This window comes from Ammospiza caudacuta, chromosome Z (assembly GCF_027887145.1).
Source record: "Ammospiza caudacuta isolate bAmmCau1 chromosome Z, bAmmCau1.pri, whole genome shotgun sequence".
NCBI classification, from domain to species: domain Eukaryota; kingdom Metazoa; phylum Chordata; class Aves; order Passeriformes; family Passerellidae; genus Ammospiza; species Ammospiza caudacuta.
Window position 1 is genome coordinate 86,471,275 of NC_080632.1, and position 19,463 is coordinate 86,490,737.

Here is a 19,463-nt window from a genome sequence, read left to right on the forward strand (position 1 = left end):
AAGGAAGGAAGGAAGGAAGGAAGGAAGGAAGGAAGGAAGGAAGTGTCGGAAGGAAGGAAGGAAGTGTCGGAAGGAAGTGTCGGAAGGAAGTGTCGGAAGGAAGGAAGGAAGGAAGGAAGGAAGGAAGGAAGGAAGGAAGGAAGGAAGGAAGGAAGGAAGGAAGGAAGGAAGGAAGGAAGGAAGGAAGGAAGGAAGGAAGGAAGGAAGGAAGGAAGGAAGGAAGGAAGGAAAGAAGGAAGGAAGGAAAGAAGGAAGGAAGGAAGGAAGGAAGGAAGGAAAGAAAGAAGGACTGCTGTGTGTGGTTTTTTGAGCCCTCTCCATCCCACCTTCGCCAGGGCCACTTTCCTGGCCCAAGTGGGCTCTACCAGGAAGGAGGAGAATCCAAGCAGGGAGACAAAGGTGCCCTGTAGTTTATGGCTGTTGCTTAGGTCAATAAAACATTGATTACAATTTTGTGGGCTAAAAGCTTGACCTTTTAAAGGGCAATTGGTGCCTGTGAGATTTGATTTAGGAGAAAGACAATAATTTAAATTTAATTTCCACTTTGTGTTTCAGTTGGGAGAAATTCGCAAGGCTGCTTTTTTTGAGGGGGAAGGTGAGGCTTTTTTCCTGAAGCCATCAAAACCAGTTTCATTTCAGGGTGAGAACAGTTCTGCTCCACTGCTCACCATGCAGAGGCATGGAAGGACACAAGGCACTGAGCAGAACATTTATTCTGAAGCTCATCATAGTAAATGTAATGGATACTGAATATCCCACATGAAGGAATGATGGCTTTCCCCCCTCTAGGAACAGCTGACCAGTGAAAAAACACACAAGGCTGTTTTAGGGAAACCCCAACACTTTTAGGCCTTCGAGAACCTGTTCTGTGAGAGATTTTGAATCTGCAGACATGGTTTTGCCCGAGTGGTTTATTGCCATTATTCTCAAGCTGATTCAGTCCTTAAACAGAGACAGACAGCTGTGGTGGGGCTGAACACCCCTGGTCCCCTGCACCCCGAGCCCCACACCCAGCAGGATTCATGGGGGGCACTGCAGCCTGGATGCAGGAGCTGCATGGGGAGAGGGGATGCACCCTGACAACAGCTCCAGGTACAAAAATAGAAACAGCAGGCCGAGGACAGCTGTTCCTCGTTTAAATTGCCAGTTTTTAATAAGCTGTTTTGATCTTTGAAAAGCATTTTTTTTGGTCATTTCATAAATAGGAGGAGGGGCCAGGGTAGCATCATCAGGACGTCACCTACTTTGTCACTGCTCCTCTCCGGATCCTCAATTTTCCCCGGGTGCCATCACATTCAGGGCTTTCAGCAGCACAAAGTGACTGCAAGGAAGACTGAAGTCTGCCATTTAGTTTGTCAAGACATCTGGCAAAAACATTATGTACAGCTGAACATTTCATCACGTCTGCCAAGACATATTCATTTTGGATTAATTTTAAGACAGTTTTTAAAGTGATGATGAAGGATTATGCCATGCGCTTCAGCGGAATTTAAAAAAAAATAAAAATCATCCCTCCACTTTAAATCTCTCATTCAAATTGTCACAGTTTGGCAACTCCACAGTGTATTGGAGTCATGATCTGGAGGGATTCACCAACAGTGATATTTTCATTCATCTGAGTGCATGTCAGGGCTGTCACAGTCCATGGGTGGTAGCAGAGCCTCCAACACCAAACACTCCGTGGAGATAATTCCCTTGCAGGCAGGCAGCACAGCCCCAACATCCAAAATGCATCCACCAGCAATAACCCAGCACTGATGACTGAATGAATCCGAGCTGCAATCCCAGCTGGAACCTCGCAGTTCGGGGTTATCTGCCCTAAAATGCAAAGCATTTGTGCAGAGCTGAACTGCCCTCAAAATGCAAAGCATTTCCACAGAGCTGTTACTCCAGGGACATCCCTGGTATTCCCAGTGAAGGGATGCCAAAATCAATGCCAGGGGCTTGCAAAGGAGGGATGTGGCTCATGGGTTGCTGCTTTTGAGCAGGCCCATGCAACTCTGCAGCCATTTCCATGGCCCCATCAATTTCTCTGGGCACCCTGGGCCAGGGCCTGCCCACCCTCCCAGCCAGCCATTCCTAATTCCCAATGTGCCAAAATCTGTGCCTGCCCTCTGGCAGTGGGAGCCATTGCCTGGGTGCTGTCCCTGCCTGCCTTGTCCCCAGGGGCTGTGCAGCTCTCCTGGAGCCCCTGGAGGCCCTGGCAGGGGCTCTGAGGTGTCCCTGGAGCTTCTCTGGTGCAGCTGAACAGCCCCAGCTGGGCCAGGCTGGCTCCAGAGCAGAGGGGCTCCAGCCCTGGGATCTTTAAATTCCCTTCTAACCCAAACACTCTGTAATTACTTTAAACTACCATCTCCATGCCCAGGCACCTCCCTGCCCTGCTCCTTATGAGTGGCTGCTCCCAAAGTCACAGCAGGAAGTACAGCTCTGCTGCTGGGGTCAGTGGAGGTTGCAAGAGCTGCCCTTTTGTCTGTGAAACACCATTATCTGCAGCTGGCAGAGCTGTTATCAGGCAGTGCTGGTGAGGTGTGCTGATGTCTCATGCAGGAGGATGGCCTGGAGCACTCCCTGGTGATGTCCTGCCAACAGGATCCTTCCCTGAAAGTGAAAAAAACCAGGGAACCTCCCAGCCTTGTGATCCTTTCCCTGAACCTGTCACACACATCTGGGGGTCATGACTGGCCTGTGCAAAGGCACCATCAATGAGTAACTCCTAAGAGTTAAAAACTCAGCCTTCCGGCCAAGCCCAGAGCAATTCCCAGCCCCATCCAGCCTAACCTCCACCACCAACCTTGTGGCATCCACTGTGACTCAGTCTCCAGGGACACCTGCAGCACAGCCAGAGCTCACAGCCACCACGGCTGCTGCCAGGACCTGCCCAGAGCTGAGCCCTCAGAACCCAGGGGCTCAGGACGAGGCTGTTGTGTCTTGCTCCCAGGTGTGCAGCTGTCACCTTCAGCACCTGCTAGCTGTTAGAAATGAAATACAATAAATATGGGAATAATAACAACTCCCTCGAATCCCAAAATTAACAATGAATCCAGCACAAAGCAGCTGGGATGTTGAATTTTACAGTACACATTTTTAGGTAAGGTGGCCAAAGGGGGAATGGGTAGAAATAGGGAAGGATTTGCAGTGGTCAGGTGATTCTAGGAAGTGAAATGCATTAGAAAACTCCTGCTCTTCCAGCACAGAAGGTGGAGTTTTTGCAGACCAAGCCCAATCAATTACAAGAGAGCCTGGGGCTGACTAAATATGAGATTTGACCTTTACTTGGCTGAATTAGACAACATATGCAATGATAAAACCAGTAGAAAAGGTTGTACAAAATCTTTAGAGTTTCCAAAGAAGGGAGGGGAGTTGTTTGCTTCTTCCTTTCCTGTTTAACTGGTAGATCAACAATCTAGTGGCACGTACAAAACAGCTTGGGTTTTTTCCCCCTGTAACTTGCCAATACTCTTTGGTTTTAGGCTATCAGGGTCAAGAAATACCAAGAAATCTGGCAGGTTTTTGAGCTGCTTTTGTCAAAGTGGATGATGTCCAGTGCATTTCTCTCTTCCAGCTGTCGCCCCTCACTCCCATCTTTCTTTCACAGCAAGAGCAGAGTTTCACTCCATTGCCTGAGGCAGGAGGATTTCTGCCTCGCCAGGGACACGTGCATGAGGCTCCACAACTCCCTCCTCACCAACAACTTACACAGCAGCTGACTTTGCTGCCCGTTTGGTCTTCTGGAAGGGTTGGTCCTCTGAGAACAGACCTGCCTTCTCCTGCCCAGCCCTGAAGTGATGGATTCCTTCTGCAGATCTGCTCAGGGAGCCACAGCAGGTGCTGACAGCAGTGATCTGCACTCAGAGCAAGAGTATTGTAATAGAATCTCAGAATGGTCTGGGTTGGAAGGGACCTTAAAACCCACCTTGTTCCAACCCCCCCTGCCATGTGCAGGGACACCTCCCACTGTCCCAGGCTGCTCCCAGCCCCATCCAGCCTGGCCTGGGGCACTGCCAGGGATCCAGGGGCAGCCACAGCTGCTCTGGGCACCCTGGGCCAGGGCCTGCCCACCCTCCCAGCCAGCAATTCCTAATTCCCAATATCCCATCCATCCCATCCGTCCCTGCCCTCTGGCAGTCAGAAGCCATTCCCTCTTTTTCTGTCCTTCCAGGCCTCCTCCCAAAGTCCCTCTCCAGCTCTCCTGTCAGTACATGCATGTACTGGAAGGCCACAGTTAGGGCACCCCAAATTTGAGTGTGGTCAGAAGAAGGTCTTGGTGCAACACCCACCCTACACCCCAAAACCAGAGACACCATCAGCTGAAATGGACAGAAAAGGGAATGTGAAGGTGCAGAACACATCAGGTCTGGTCTTGTGTGGACAACCCTGTCCCCTCTCTGCTTCCCCCCATGGCTGTGCATTCCCAGTGCCTTTCCAGGCCATGGCTGCTGTGACCTTTAAAGCTGAGCTGGCAAGAGGTGACATTCCATGTGACACTGCAGCATGACATGTTCCTTCCTCTACATTATACGACAAATAAATTTACACTCTTCTTAACTGCACATCATGGAGGACATTATAATACCTTGATCAGGTTGGGCCTGATGATCACGTCAAGACCCGTGACATAAAACACACCACCCTGTATTGACTGTTTCATCTTTTTTTATTTTTGTAATTATGCATAATAAATCTTCCACACAAAGTAATGAAAAGGATCCCTAAGGTGAAGGAAAAACAGAGTATTTGTGACCATACCAGACTGCAGATGTCAGGACACTGCCAGGCCCACGTCACACTCGAGCTCTTGGGAGAGCCAATGGGACCAGCATGATTTTCTGCCCAAATCTTGGTCTGGCTCTGCTGTTTTGGCTTTAGGTGGTAACTCCAGCTGTTCCAAACCAGCTGGGACCCAGGAGCAGGGCATTTCATGACACACACAAGGAAATGACGCCATCAGAACAAACCCTCTGCACCTCAGTGTCACCACAACGGGAGGACAGCGAGAGAGAATTTTCTGTGCGACGCCGATGATGGTTCAGCAGCTGCTGGACCTTTTCTATCAGACTGCTGCTTTATCTGCTCCTCTCTTGCAAAAAGCCCTTTCACAGAGAAATCAGGTTTTCTGCAGTCTGACACCTGGCTGAGCAGCGTCTGCCCTGGCAGGGCCTCTCTGGTGCTGCTCAGCCCGGAGTGTTTAAAACAGATGAACATCGAGCCAGCCCAGCAGCTTTAGAACCCACGGTTTAAAAGTGCATCTTCAGACTGACCTTTCCAAATCTGGGCAGCCCTGTTGACTCACAAACACTCTTAGTCTTTTAATAAAGACAAAATTGCAAATCACTACAGTAACCAAGAATAGTTATCCCCTTTTGACGTTTGCTCAAAGACCAAAACAAAACAGAATAAATCAAAAATAGAGATCAACTTATGTGCAGCTCAGTCATGGTTCATTAATTTCTCCTATTTGCCTAAGAAAACACTGCATCTCCAGTCTTACCATCATCTTTTCTCAAAAGCTTCTGCCATTTCAAAACCCTAAATGCTCGTGGGCTCTATATATCCCTTTGCAGCTATATTTAAATAAATTTGGAAAGCGTTTTTTTTTTTTTTTTTTTTTTTTTTTTTTATAGCCAGCATTTCCATTTGTGTAGGACTCAAATGGACTTCTGTCTCTAAATAAGCAGATAAAAGGGAAGTACAATCTTAGCACATCCTTCAGAGGGATGAAACGGTGCAAGAAATTCTATTTAAAGCCATTCAAAGGACTTTCTGAAAGCAAACGCACCCGATTCCTCAGGTCAACAAACAGAACATGCTGGAGCAGGCAGTGAATACAGAGGGTTGCCACGCATCTTCAAGAACTAATTCCTTGAAATTGAAGTTTTGGCATGCAATGCACTGCTGACAGTCCCCCACACAGCAGCACGTGGGACGAGGAGAGTGGGTGCACGTGTGTGCAACAGGCATCCCCAAAATACAATCCCCACTTTGAAAAATGAAATTTCTTTCAAAATCACACCACTTCTTTTGCTTTTCCCACTGCTGGAACAGGTATATCAGGAAAGGGCACTTGAAAACAACCAAAAAAGAGAGTAGTATTCTACATTCAGATAAATTTATACTTCTGCCATAAAACTTTAAAAGCCAAGAGGAGGTTTTCAACACAGAGCTTCGTCAAGGATCCCCAAAACACACTGTCACCATTAAGCACAGATTTACAGGACACTGGTCTATTTTACAATCTTGTAATTATTTTCTTTGGACTTTTTTTCCCCTCTTCCCTTACACGCTCAATTTCCAGGAACAATTTTGCACAGGAGCACAGAAAAACAAGTCTGTAAGGGACTTGACTCCAAAAGCAGGTGTTTCTTGCCCTCTGGAGAGTATTTGTCAGTCAAACAACAACAACAACAGAAGACTTGCTATTGAAAATCCTCCCACAAACATCTAAATCAAGTGTTTTGAATCTGCCTGGGAGCTAACCTGATTAAGATGCTGCTTGCTTAGTTCCCTCTGATGACAGCGTAGACAGCAATTTAAGGGCTGCAGCCTTGACAGTGCCACAGAAACGAAGGGCTGTGAGTGGAAACAAGGATTAGGTAACGAGCAACCCACGGCAGCATCCAAGAGACCATAAAAAGCTTGACCCAAGGAAGCTGCCCGCTCCAAAGAGCCAAAAATACAAATACTGCTTCCAAATCAAAGCCTGCAATCTCATGTAGCCTGTTAAGTTAAAAGGACGATCAGGTTTGTGGTTGGTAGTAACATCATACCCCATGTGTAAGGCCTCATTTTCATCAAACAAGCTCTAGGTTACGGACTATAAACACAAGGTTGCCTACAAGCCACCAGTGCCCCACAGCAGTCTGTCCCAGCGTGAGGCCGGGCTGGACACTGGCTCTGGGGTCACGGGGGCAGCTGGAGGGGTCAGGTTGGAAGGGATGCAGAGGTTCAATTCCCGTAGGATGGAGCGGGGCTGGCCTGGCCGGGTGTCCCTCAGCCCGAGTCCATGGTGAAGAGCTGGATGTCACGGGGGTTCCAGTACAGGGCCACGGCAGAGTTGTACACCAGGGACCACACGTAGGGGATGAAGAACTCCTCAGGCTGCTCCTCCTCCACGTACTTAAACTTCAGCTCGGGGAACTTCTGCAACAAGAAGCCAGAGTCCAGTGAGGGAAGGTTTGCATGTCTGCTTACAAACACACAGCCCACATAAACACTGAAGAAAGAGGTTTGGTGAAAAAAATAAGGGAAGGAACTAAACCATTAGAACCCAAGGAAAATATTTATAGGATAAAAAAGAACATTTATAATTTCTTCTTTGAATTAAATGCTACATTAGCATATTGTATTCAAGCCTTTTACCATTGGTCACAATCCATTTGCCTGTTAACAGACTAAACACGTGAATCCTCTACAAAACACAAAGGTCTCAAGGAAAACTCATTTTTAGCAGCCCCTCAAAAGCCTTCTTGCTTGTGCAAGTACAAACATATTTACTGCATTTTCCCTTAAAAAAAATTTTGCCATTAATTGTACTTGGCTCCTTAGCAGGAAAATCCTCTGAAAAGGCTGAAAGCATAAATGCAGTTTATGGTATCATAGGATCACAGAATATCCCAAGCTGGAAGGGACCCACCAGGATCACCCAGCCCAGCTCCTGCCCTGCAGAGACCCCCAGCAATCCCACCCTGTGCATCCCTGGCAGCGCTGTCCAAAGGCTCCTGGAGCTCTGGCAGCCTCGGGGCTGTGCCCATCCCTGGGGAGCCTGGGCAGTGCCAGCACCCTCTGGGGAAGAGCCTTTCCCTGAGATCCAACCTAAACCTCCCTGGCAGAGCTCCAGCCATTCTCTCTGGGTCTGTACCAGTCACCAGAGAGAAGAGACAGACACTGCAACCTCAAGTTCCCATTTTTCTCATTTTTTCCCCTCCCAAAGCAGTGCACACTGCAAACCCACCAGGTTCACTCTTGGTAAGTGTGTATTTTGGAAAGAGCTGAGTCTACTTTTGCATTGTGCTCTTCACTTTATCCACTTCTAAATGTTGCCTGTGTCTGAGCTTGGCAGAGTCTCAGGCAAAAGCCGCATTGCAATGATCACTAGGGTAAGATAAAACATGACCCATTTTATTATTTATAAGGCTGTGGCTAAGACTAAGAATAAACTCCTCCGTGTGACATGATCAGAACAAGCACAGCAATGGCTAAGGAGCCTCTTTGCCCATTAATAATGAAGGGATTCCCTACCCTATTTCTTGAGCTCAGTGTCCTGTTTCCTTGCCTTTAGGGTACAAGAATTCTGGCGGGATCAGTCTCCTTTGAGGGGGCATTTCTTGGACACTTGGTTTTCAAGGTTAGGTATTTAACTTCAATGCTCCCATGTTATTTGTACTCTTGGATTCAGAAAACGCGTACAACTTGTAGAAAAGTTGTAGAAATATGTGGATGTGGCACCTGGGACATGGGTTGGTGGTGGCCTTGGCACTGCTGGGAGAGCGGCTGAACTCCAAGATCTTGGAAGCTTTTCCAACCTAAAGGATTCTGCATTATCTCTGTTCAAGGAAGTGAGGCAGCTAAAGGTAGGGCTGTTAAAGGCTCCTCTGCATCTAACCCCTGTTGAGTTCAAAGCCCAGAATCTCAAAGGTACATCAGCAAGTTTAATTTCCTGTGCCAGACATGCAGTTTGTGGTAGAGAACTCTCCCACAGCCGTTCTGTGCGTCTAAACCACTTTCCACCACCTCTCTACAACCTCTCCTCTCCAAGTCTGTTTTGACCAGCCTGTTCAATCTTCTGCATCACTTTGGTTTTTTCACTCTTACGTAATTTAGACCCCTACTCACCCCCCACCTCTCACTTCCAATCTCCCAGCCTACTGCCACGCCAACTCCTTTCCACTGCATCCTCATCCTCTCTCTTTAGCATACTTTTCTCTTTTGTACTCACCTAACCTTTCTTTTCTCACCAGCCTTGTGAGATCCTCCTTTTCATTGACATTCCTATCCCTTCCCAACTCAGCTCCCAGTTCTGAAGTTGTCCCTGTCTTCCCCCTCTATCACCCCCCCAACCAAGCCCTCATGTATATTTTCATTAGTATTTATTTTGCTTAAAAAAGCCCTGACATTCTAGTCTTCTTATCCTCAGTGTAATCTTCCCCACTTCCTTCCAAAACTTCCTGGCTTGTGGTCAGGGCAGACAGGAGCACGTTCTGTTCAGCACTGCATCAGCAGAATGAATGGCTCAACCTCACGATCACACCATGGCAGCACTTCCAGCCAGAGAAAAGTCTCACTCAGCTGCCACTCTTCACCCCAGGGGTGGCACGCTTCTCACCAGGGATGCAGCCCATGTAGCCCTTCTGGGAGGGAAGGAGGGGAAAGTCATTCAAGATTCTAATTTTAATTGAATTAAACACAACCTTCTTTTTCACCTTCAGGTTACAGATGTAGCTACTGGCTCTGCAAACATTCATGGCAGTAGCCTGGGACCATTCTTGGGCTCTTGTGCAGCTTAAAAAACATCTTCAGCCTCAAAACACTAGGCAAAATTACATCAGAAATTCCAACAGCTGCATCTGAGATGCTCAGGTCTTACTATCCCATTATCTCTCGGCTGCAAGGGCAGCATAAAATGGCTCAGGTGCATTCATATTTTCAGGCAATAAGCCATGCATTGATTTTATTATTCAGCCTCTCTTCAGGCTGATCGATGTTGCCATTTATTGCAATCGCACCACAGCAATTTAATAATCAATTTCAGATTGAAGGCTGAGTGTAACTCAGCGCAGTCAGCCTGGACTCTCTGACACTCAACATGTGCTTTGAACTGCCTGCGGGGTTGTCTTGGAAATGCAGACAAGGAGAATGAGATTTTTAAGGAGAGCAGTAATACACACTGCCACTACTTATACACAGTTTTGATTGAGGCTATATAAAAAGAATGTAGATAACATTAGGAGTGATGGATTTTTGAGGGTCCACCTGAACAGCAAGCTCAGGACAACTCAATGCATTGCTGATGAGACATGAAAAATTAGAATTCCAGGCCAGCAATTCAAACCCACATTCTTTAGATGACTGCAATGACCCACAGCTGTGTGCTGGCTATGTTTTCTAATTCATTTAAAATGAGAAATCCTAGAGGTCCAGCACAGAGAGAACTGCACCAGCATCTTTGGGGTGTGGATGCAGCACTTGGGAATATGGTTTAGTAGTGAGCACAGTCCTGCTGAGTTAATGTTTGAACTCAATGATCTTAGAGGGCTTTTCCAACCTCAATGATTCTATGACGTAACTTGCAAGATTAACCATGTCAGCCATCCACTGTTGAGATAAAAAAACTACCCACACTGTTTCACTAACAGAGTGTTCACTGAAAACAGAATTTGTTAACAAACAAAATCATCAAAAGTTCCTTCTTTAAGAGAATGACTTTATAACAATTTGTAACAGCAGGATTTAAAGACAATGTAGAAAGCCTGATTGATGCCAAAAAGCTTTAAGATTTTCAAAAAACTTTTCAAGATTTTCAGGTGACAGTCCAAGGAATGTTTAAACTCCAATTTGTGCCATTTGTCTCCTGTATGTCCTGCTTCAAAGGAGTGATCAGGAGCCTTGGGCCCTGGCTGTGTGCTGCAGACACACAGCAGGTGACACTGTAAAGCAACCAGGGCACACGGGTCTCAGGGCATGCCCAGAAATAACCCAGCCAGCAGTGGTGAGCACTTTATCACAGTTAACAAAATTGCCAAAGTGGCACATCAAACCTGCAGTGCACAAATCTATTTTCTTCTGCCTTGCTGCTGTTGTATTCAACTTACTTCTGGAAAGACAGTGGCACCCTAGCTGGTGACACTCCAATGAACCAGATTTTCAGCACCACTTACAAAGAGAGACCATGCTAAGACATCTTAAATGGCAATATTAATGACAGAGGAAAAGCCTTGGCATGGGATGAATCATCCCTTTTTTTTCCTTCACTGCCCTGTTTGTTTGGATGGATGGTGTGGAAAGATGGAGCCCCTCTGCTCTGGAGCCAGCCTGGCACAGCTGGGGCTGTTCAGCTGCACCAGAGAAGCTCCAGGGACACCTCAGAGCCCCTGCCAGGGCCTCCAGGGGCTCCAGGAGAGCTGCACAGCCCCTGGGGACAAGGCAGGCAGGGACAGCACCCAGGCAATGGCTCCCACTGCCAGAGGGCAGGCACAGATTTTGGCACATTGGGAATTAGGAATTGCTGGCTGGGAGGGTGGGCAGGCCCTGGCCCAGGGTGCCCAGAGCAGCTGTGGCTGCCCCTGGATCCCTGGCAGTGCCCCAGGCCAGGCTGGATGGGGCTTGGAGCAATCTGGGATGACAGAAGGTGTCCCTGTTCATGGCAGGGGGTGGAATGAGATGAGCTTTAAAGTCTCTCCCAACCCAAACCCTGTTTTGATCCAATATACAACAATGTTCACTATCTAAATTACTGAACTCCTTGCCTTGACATAAACAGGTCCATTCGAGCCCATTATTTGCATTTCTTGCCATCCCATAGAGGGACAGACAACCCCAGATAGTTTAAAATAAATCAGCCTGAGAAAGTCCTTGAAAACGTGAGAGACAGAGGTAACATTACAGTTTGGACGGCACAGTTTAAATACAGACACCACTTATCAGCTCCAGTGAATCACCCCACCACATCACCCTATCTTGTTTTCTTCTGCCAGACAAAGCAGAAGTCAGATTTCGTGGTTGGGATAAGGGTACAAATGAGACAGACCGAGAACTTTGCAGACGGTCTGCATTGTCAATCACATGATTAGATGAAAAACCACGGGAAGTCCTATGAACAGACACAGAACTGCAGTGCAGTAACTCCCCCACCACAGAAGTTCAACAACATTGGGGAGTTTTGTTGGGTTTTTGTTTTGTTGGGTTTTTTTTTTCTGGTTTGGTTTGGGTTTTTTTCAGTTAACGTTGAGGAAGGGAACATCACGGCCAGTGCACCTGGCTCTGCTCCAGGCAGCTCAGCGGCATCTGAGCTATAAGGCTTGAGCCATACATTAAATAAAACATCCCCTTCCCTCCAAATGAACCCTCAGAGCTGCTCTAAGGATACAGTGTTAGGTCAGTGGATGATCTCCGCTCAGATAACACGGGCAAGGGCAGATGGAGCTGCTTTAAGAGCAATGTCTTTGCTTCTTCCCTGATCTAGATGTTCTGCTGGATGAAAAGCAGCATTCATCAAAGATATGGGGCAGTCACTGTGGAAACTAAAGAAATTAAAGAGCTGGATTAATAAAAACCTGGAGAACACTCTTTTCCTCAAGTTCTGATTGGAAACTCTGGTTTCTGAAACAGCAATCAAGCACGAGTCAGTATTTTCAAAAGCAGGTGACTCTTTGAGCAGAGAAGTGCTGCTTTCAAAGGAGTCTGAACACATTTGAGAGTCAAATTCATGTGAACTTTACATCAATTCAAAGCTTCAAAGTCTTTCTGAAAATGGGATTTTTCTGTGTTTGAAAAGCTTACCATGAATCCTGTTTGGTAACCTAATGACTTGATGGCAAATTATGTGTTTCATATGGTTTCTGCTAAATATAGCAGTATTGCCTGCAGAGCATCTGTAGGATTGGACCTCATTAGCAAAATACATCAAATGGCAGAGGAAAAAAAGAGGGCTCAGGTTCAGCACTGTACCAAGCCTCTGTTATAGGGTCTATAATGAATATTTACCCCAGCAAGAATCGCCCCTAAAACCTGCCTTGCACCAAACATAGCAATCTGTGAGGATTTTGGGCAGAGGAATGACACCTGTATTTGACTGCCAAGTCCTCAATGCCACTTGGAAATCTGGTCCCCAAAATACCAATCTAAGTCAAATTAATGGCCAAGGATCTTGACAACAACTCAACAACAATCATGCCTGGCACACTGTTCATGGTATGGATATACAGGTACATATGGAAACATTGATATATTTGAGTTTTATATAAATACAAGGACTTGAGCTCTTTAACAGACCACAATTCGTGGAAGAAAATGTCTCAGTGCTCGCTCCAAGATACTGACAGATTGAATTTTTGCAATGGCTTAGTTCTCGTGGGGTGTTAAGGCTGTTTCATCTTTCTCAGGTTCTGTTCGTGTCTGTAGTGCTTCTCTTTGACTGCAGACAGAAAGTGTGTGGCTCTGGTGAAGTATCTGTATGGGCTACACCACACCTGCCTGATACCATCTTTTTCTCCTCCTCGGGCTCACAGCACAGAGGATGATGGTGGGGAGATGAAGGAAGCAAACAGGAAATGTGCTAGACTAAGTGTGAGCCACACATCTTGTTCAGAGATCTGCCTAAGGAATAGGTGCAAACGGAAAGACAGTGAAGAAAATGGGGGCTCAGAGCATGGCAGGGAGGTGGAAAAAAATATAAAACTTAGGGTAATAAGAGATTCAAAGCCATCTGTGCACAAGCTAAATATAATAAGTATATTACATATTATTTAATAAATATATATTAAATACAGTATTATTTAAAATAATAGAATGATTAAAGTTTAAGCCACTACACAAGCTGTAGTAGACAACAACATTGTTCCCAGGGAGCAAAATTCAGTAAGACAGGTAACCCACATTCTAATGGGTCACCATCTTCCAGGTCCAGGAGGGTAGGGGAGTTAATCTACAGAGAGAGAACTGTTTCAGCAAGTTTCATTGATATGTGATTTCTGTTTTCAGATCCCTTTGAGTAAAGGTTTGTACAACCACAGCTCCAGGAAAACAAATGCTCAACAGTGAATTTTCAGTGTCGGATGTGAACTACTGCCAGAGAAGCAGACGTGCCTCTGGTCAGAGTTCAGCAATTACCAATTTTTTTATAGAGTACTGAGAAGCCAGGTCATTTTGGGAAAAATCAATCAAACAGTTCTGCCTAGATAATTATTGGTAAAAACACAATTAGTTAAATGAGTTAAATATTTGTGGCAAACCTGCCAGGGCACAAAGCTTTGCAGGGTACCATAAGAAGACTGCTTTTCTGTCTGGAATAGAATAGCAAATAATGAGAACTTTAAAGTCCTAGAAATTCAGAGACACAAACACATATACACATGTCTCTTTACCTTCCAGGAAAGGAAACTTGCTGATAAATGTCAATAGTCCCAAACTGTGCCATTTTTGTCCTCATACCAGGCTGTTATCTGCACAGATTCGAAAAGCTCTGTATAAATGAATATATCTGAGCTTAGGACAAGGTCAGGTATCTGGTATTTCAGGATCTGTTTGGTTCCACATCAGAAACACCTGGACTCTGGGCTACTTCCAGACAGCACCAAAAACAAACAGGATCACTGGTCAGCAGCTATAAAGACAGGCTGGGGGAGCTGGGGCTGTTCAGCTGCACCAGAGAAGCTCCAGGGACACCTCAGAGCCCCTGCCAGGGCCTCCAGGGGCTCCCGGAGAGCTGCACAGCCCCTGGGGACAAGGCAGGCAGGGACAGCACCCAGGCAATGGCTCCCACTGCCAGAGGGCAGGCACAGATTTTGGCACATTGGGAATTAGGAATTGCTGGCTGGGAGGGTGGGCAGGCCCTGGCCCAGGGTGCCCAGAGCAGCTGTGGCTGCCCCTGGATCCCTGGCAGTGCCCCAGGCCAGGCTGGATGGGGCTGGGAGCAGCCTGGGACAGTGGGAGGTGTCCCTGCCCATGGCAGGGGGTGGGATGCAATGAGCTTTAAACTTCCTTTCAACCCAAACTATTGTAGGATTCTATCCCTAATTCAAACTAATCCCTTAGTTTGAAGGATTTGAGTTTCTGTTCAGCTTCAGAGATCCTGTGTCGACCTGAAGAAATTTTGGAATGGGAGGAAAAGATAACCAAGATGAAAGACTGAACCAAACCTATGTGTCACACATGGTTAAGTATCATTAATCTCTACGTACATTTTATGCATCCTGACATTTATTGTCACAGTTCAAGGATTTATAGCCCTAACTATAATTTGCTTTCCCTGCCAGGATTGTTCTCTATGCCATGTTGTCTAGATGGACACAGATCTTTCCAGAACATTTCCTAGAGGACTGCTCAACAGCCAGGAGGCAGACTTGTCAGACCGTGGAGACAGAAAACAACAGAAACACTATGAGGACATTTCCAACACTGCAGAAAATACAATGCATGTTTGCTGTACCAAATAAAAAGAAAAGAAAGAGATTGATGTATGTAATACACTTGAAGCATGAGGATGAAGGCAGGACGTGTAAATGAGGTACCATCAACAAAAACCAGAACTTTCATTCACTTCAGGGCTTAACCTGAAAGAATGGTAATTCTCAGAAAATACAGTGGCCTTTTAAAAGAAAGAACACAGGTCTGAGCAAAAACTGAACAACTCAAAATGACAACAATTCAAACAAAGGATGTTTTTAACATGGAAAAAAAAAAACCTAACCAAGAAGAGAGTTAAACACATGGAAGAAACAAAGCTACTGACCCAATTGACAGAAACAGTTCTGGTCCTGACCTCGCTCTAGCACTTGTTATGTACATACACCAACCACTCAGACAAATAAGTAAAATCCTTTGTGTGTTTTTGAATTTAGGGAATTAAAATCTGAAAAACTGAATAATCCCTGAACCCATTTCTCAGTGGCATTAAAGGGCACCAAAGCACAAATGGGGATGAGTCTATCAACTCACAAAACTTTTATGGATATGAAGCAGACATATAAGCCTTTCCTACCATGGGATTTGCAGAAAATGCACATTTCATAACAACAGTCCCTATTTTTAACACTGGTAAGGAAGATGCAAGTAAGTTTAAGCCCTGGCTTCCTGTGCTTCAGCCTGCAAGCCATTCTTCTCTAGATTAATGTGCAAGGCTTTACACAACCACGAAAAACAGTAGGCTTTCAGCAAACATTTTTGTTAAAACTGAAGTGAGTTTAGAAATCACTCATCATTAACACCTTTATATAGAAGACTTATAAACCCACTATCAAAAAGTTACAAGATTAGAACTAGATTTTAGATACCTCAACTCACAGTTAAGACCATAATGCCTTAGCAGTACCCTCAAAGAAGGGCTTAGAAATACATTAATTTTCAAATTCTCAGAACTAAACCCTGCACCTTATGAAACTTTCCAAACTCCAAAATATCACTCACTTGCCAAACAAAGCTGATTCAAGGCTGTATTTTTTTCTTTCCAGAATTTTATGAGTGAGATTTGAGCAACCTGGAAGGTGTCCCTGCGCATGGCAGGGGGTTTGAACAAATTGAGCTTTAAGGTTCCTTCCAGTTGAAAACATTCAGTGATTCTACGATTCTATGAATTCTGCCACTTTTCAAATGTGCAGAAGGTAAAGTTTAAGAAATTGGCAGCAATAAATCAGCTGGGAACATCTCATGAGGAAGAACTCTTTGAAGATCTCAAATTGGGCAAAAGCTCAAGTTGTCCTGAGTTCATACATGCACATGTACTGTTTGGATCACTCTGCAGAAGACAGAAAATGTATTTATAAAGTCAAGGAAGCAAGAGAAGGCAGGGGAAGATCAGTTCTGCAGTCAACCAGACCTGGAGCAGATAACCATCCCTGGAGGGATCTAAAAGCCGTGTGGATGCGCTCTTGGGGATGTGGATCAATGGTAGTTTTGGCAGTACTGGGGGGATAGTTGGACTTGATGGTCTTAGAGAACTTTTCCAACACAAATGATTTTGTGATTCTGTGATCTGTGAGATCCTAAGATGCCTGCTCCCTCCAGAAAAAGCTCATGGTGCTCTCAGAGCCCCAGTATCACCTGGTCAGTGGGAAACCCTTATATGAAACAAGAAAAGGCTTTTTATGGTTCAGCACTTGCCAAAGACCAAAATAATTCTTCCGAGGCAATTTGTTTATTTTATTTTATTATTCTTCTACAATGTGGAAGAACACAAAGGAGGGTGAGGTAGGGTTGGGAAAGGCAAAGTCTCCTCTTGGAGATATTGTAAGTGAAGGCAGTAGAGAAGAATTAAGTTGTGTATCTGGACAAAGTCTGCTTTAACTTTGGGATAAAAATGACAGACCTTATTCCCTTCATCAGCCTTTTTTAAACACAAAGCCAATATTATAAATGCCCAACAATATTCCACTTCTCCTGTCAGAGACAACCATCTGCTAATTATTTTCTGAAAAGTGAGTTACACACTTTTAGTCTGATCGATATAATTTATTAAACTTTTTTTAACAATAACAACTTTTTTTAACATTAAATGGAAAGGATTTAAAAGGGCCTATGAAGTGCACAAATGACAGAAGCTTCACAGAAAATAACCCTGCTGAATAATGAATGTACACTAATATGTGTAGCTATATATTAAAAGACACAGAGAATCTGCTCTAGACAAATCTTACAGCCAATTATGTATTTTACATTTCAAGCAGCGAGAGCTACTGTTTAAGCCAGAGCAGTTGTTTTGACTTCGATAGCAGACTAGTCTAAAATACAAGGAATGTTGTTTATCATGGAAATGCTTTGTGCTCCAGATAACATCACGGATGGCTGCCCCACCTAGGCTACGGCACCATCCCACCGTCCTGAAACAAACCCCAGATAAACCTCTCCCTGCTGCCCGGCTCCTACTCCCACCAAAGATCCGACTGCTGTGCAAATAAAACCCTCACCATGGTGTGTGCCATGCAATCAGCAGCACAAAACGAGCAGAAGGTGCTGGATATGCATGTGACAGTGAAGGAAACTACTGGACTTTAAGAACATGACCCACCCTTTCATGTTTTGGTAGGGTACAGAAGCCTTGATCACTCTGGCACTCTGCCTTGATGCCAGAGGGATGCACCTCCGGAACCCTGTATGGACAATGTACATATCCTGACCCAGTAATACTACCCTTTTCTCCCTTTTTATATTTTTTTAGCTTTTTTCCCACTTTCTGTTTTTTTCATAGGATTGTCATGCCTAGGGTTATGTTTTTCTTCCTCCACCCTGGAGAAGGAGCTGAAGATTTTGTCATCTGACTTGGTCCTACACTGCTCTTGCTGATGGAGACTGTGACCCATCTACGGAGTTTCCAGCACTCCTCTCTCTGCTCTTCAGCATCTGAGCTGGGAAGAGACTGGAGCACAATAACAGTATAAACCCCACTAATTTCACAGTTATAAGATTTTTCCTTTTGCAAACTACTATATGACCTTTCTCTGCTCTAATACAGTCTTGGGATAATCCAGCAGAACCAAAAGGATTGAGAGGTCAAAATGCTGTTTTCATCTGCCTGTTTCTTTCACCCCAAATCTAGAGTTACTACCATGTCACAGTTGTTTTGTTTTCTCATTTATTTGTGTAGACCATATTCCCCCAACACAAAAGGTGGCAGGAGAAGAGCACAGTGATTCAGTTTGCATACTTTTCCAGTGATGAGGTCCCAGACATGCTTTCACTACACATCAGTTCAACACTGCCTCCAAAACATCCCGCCAAGCCAAAAAGAACATTCCTTTGGACAACTGGGACCCTGTTCCTCTCCGTTATCACTGTACAAGGGTTGATGCGCTGCCTAGGCCTTGGCTTCGTGCATCAACCAGGGAGACAAGGCCCACTCTCCCAGCTGAGGTTAACACCTTTGATTTGCATCCTGGGGGCTGACATTCGCAGCATGTTTCCTGGTGTGGAGGGCTCCTGAAGGTCACTAGACGAGGTTTGAGTTTTCCTCACAGCAGCCACAGAGCTGAGGCCCGCGCCGACATCCTGCTCCGGTCCCTCCCACCCAGCGCGGCGGTGGAGCCGCGTGCCAAGCCCAAACATCCTCCCCCACCCCCAGCGCCCACGGAGGAAGACCTCCTTTTGATTTTGTACTTTTTAATCTGAGAGAGCCAGGCCTGTAAATATTACAAAAAATTATAACAATGACTAAAGAACAGAGACAGACTCGCTGTCACCAACTGTTAACTCTTAGATCAGGGCAGCCTAGGAAGTGGACCCTTATCTGCCTGAAGCTCAGGACGTGCTGACTAACACCCTATTGAGCCGGCAGACCTTTGGCTCCCTAATCTCCCCAAACTGGAAAATGTACACCCCAGTGGACATACTCCCTTCTTAAGAATTTCAAGCCTCTGCAAAAAGACAGACTGTGCTGCGAGATGAGCAGTGCTGCCCTGCTGCATGGAGGAAATCCCATTTATTTGTCTTGAGGAGTGAAATGTCAAGTGACAGTTAAACCTTTCCAGCCATAGCACACAGTGCCAGACTGCAGCCTTATCTCTGCCAGGACTGCCAGCCAAGGAGCTGGTGCCAAATGTGTACATTTGCACGGTAATTTTGTGAATGTGGACTTCACAGCTTTATTTAAAAAATTGCCTTAATGCCAAAAGTCCTTGAAGACAAACCAAAATCAGGGGAGGGGGCTGTGTTAAGTTGACCTCAACAAATAACCAGGACGCCTTTTCTTAAATGGAATTTTAGGTTGCTCATTCTATGCTATATTTTATTCTATATTCCATTATAATAATGTAGGTTGCAAT

The 19,463-nt window shown here is 45.5% G+C and overlaps 1 protein-coding gene across 3 annotated transcripts in view; it reads right to left on the reverse strand.

Annotated features, from left to right (window-relative positions):
* Positions 1 to 4,635: 4,635 nt before the first annotated feature.
* The window catches only part of DYM (dymeclin), a 209,911-nt gene continuing 195,083 nt past the window's right edge, over positions 4,636 to 19,463 (reverse strand). For all 3 annotated transcript variants that reach the window (XM_058823249.1, XM_058823248.1, XM_058823247.1), the window contains one exon: positions 4,636 to 7,137. In XM_058823249.1, coding sequence (XP_058679232.1) covers positions 6,988 to 7,137 — 150 coding nt within the window. In that variant the 3' untranslated portion in view covers positions 4,636 to 6,987. The remainder of the gene's footprint in view (positions 7,138 to 19,463) is intronic.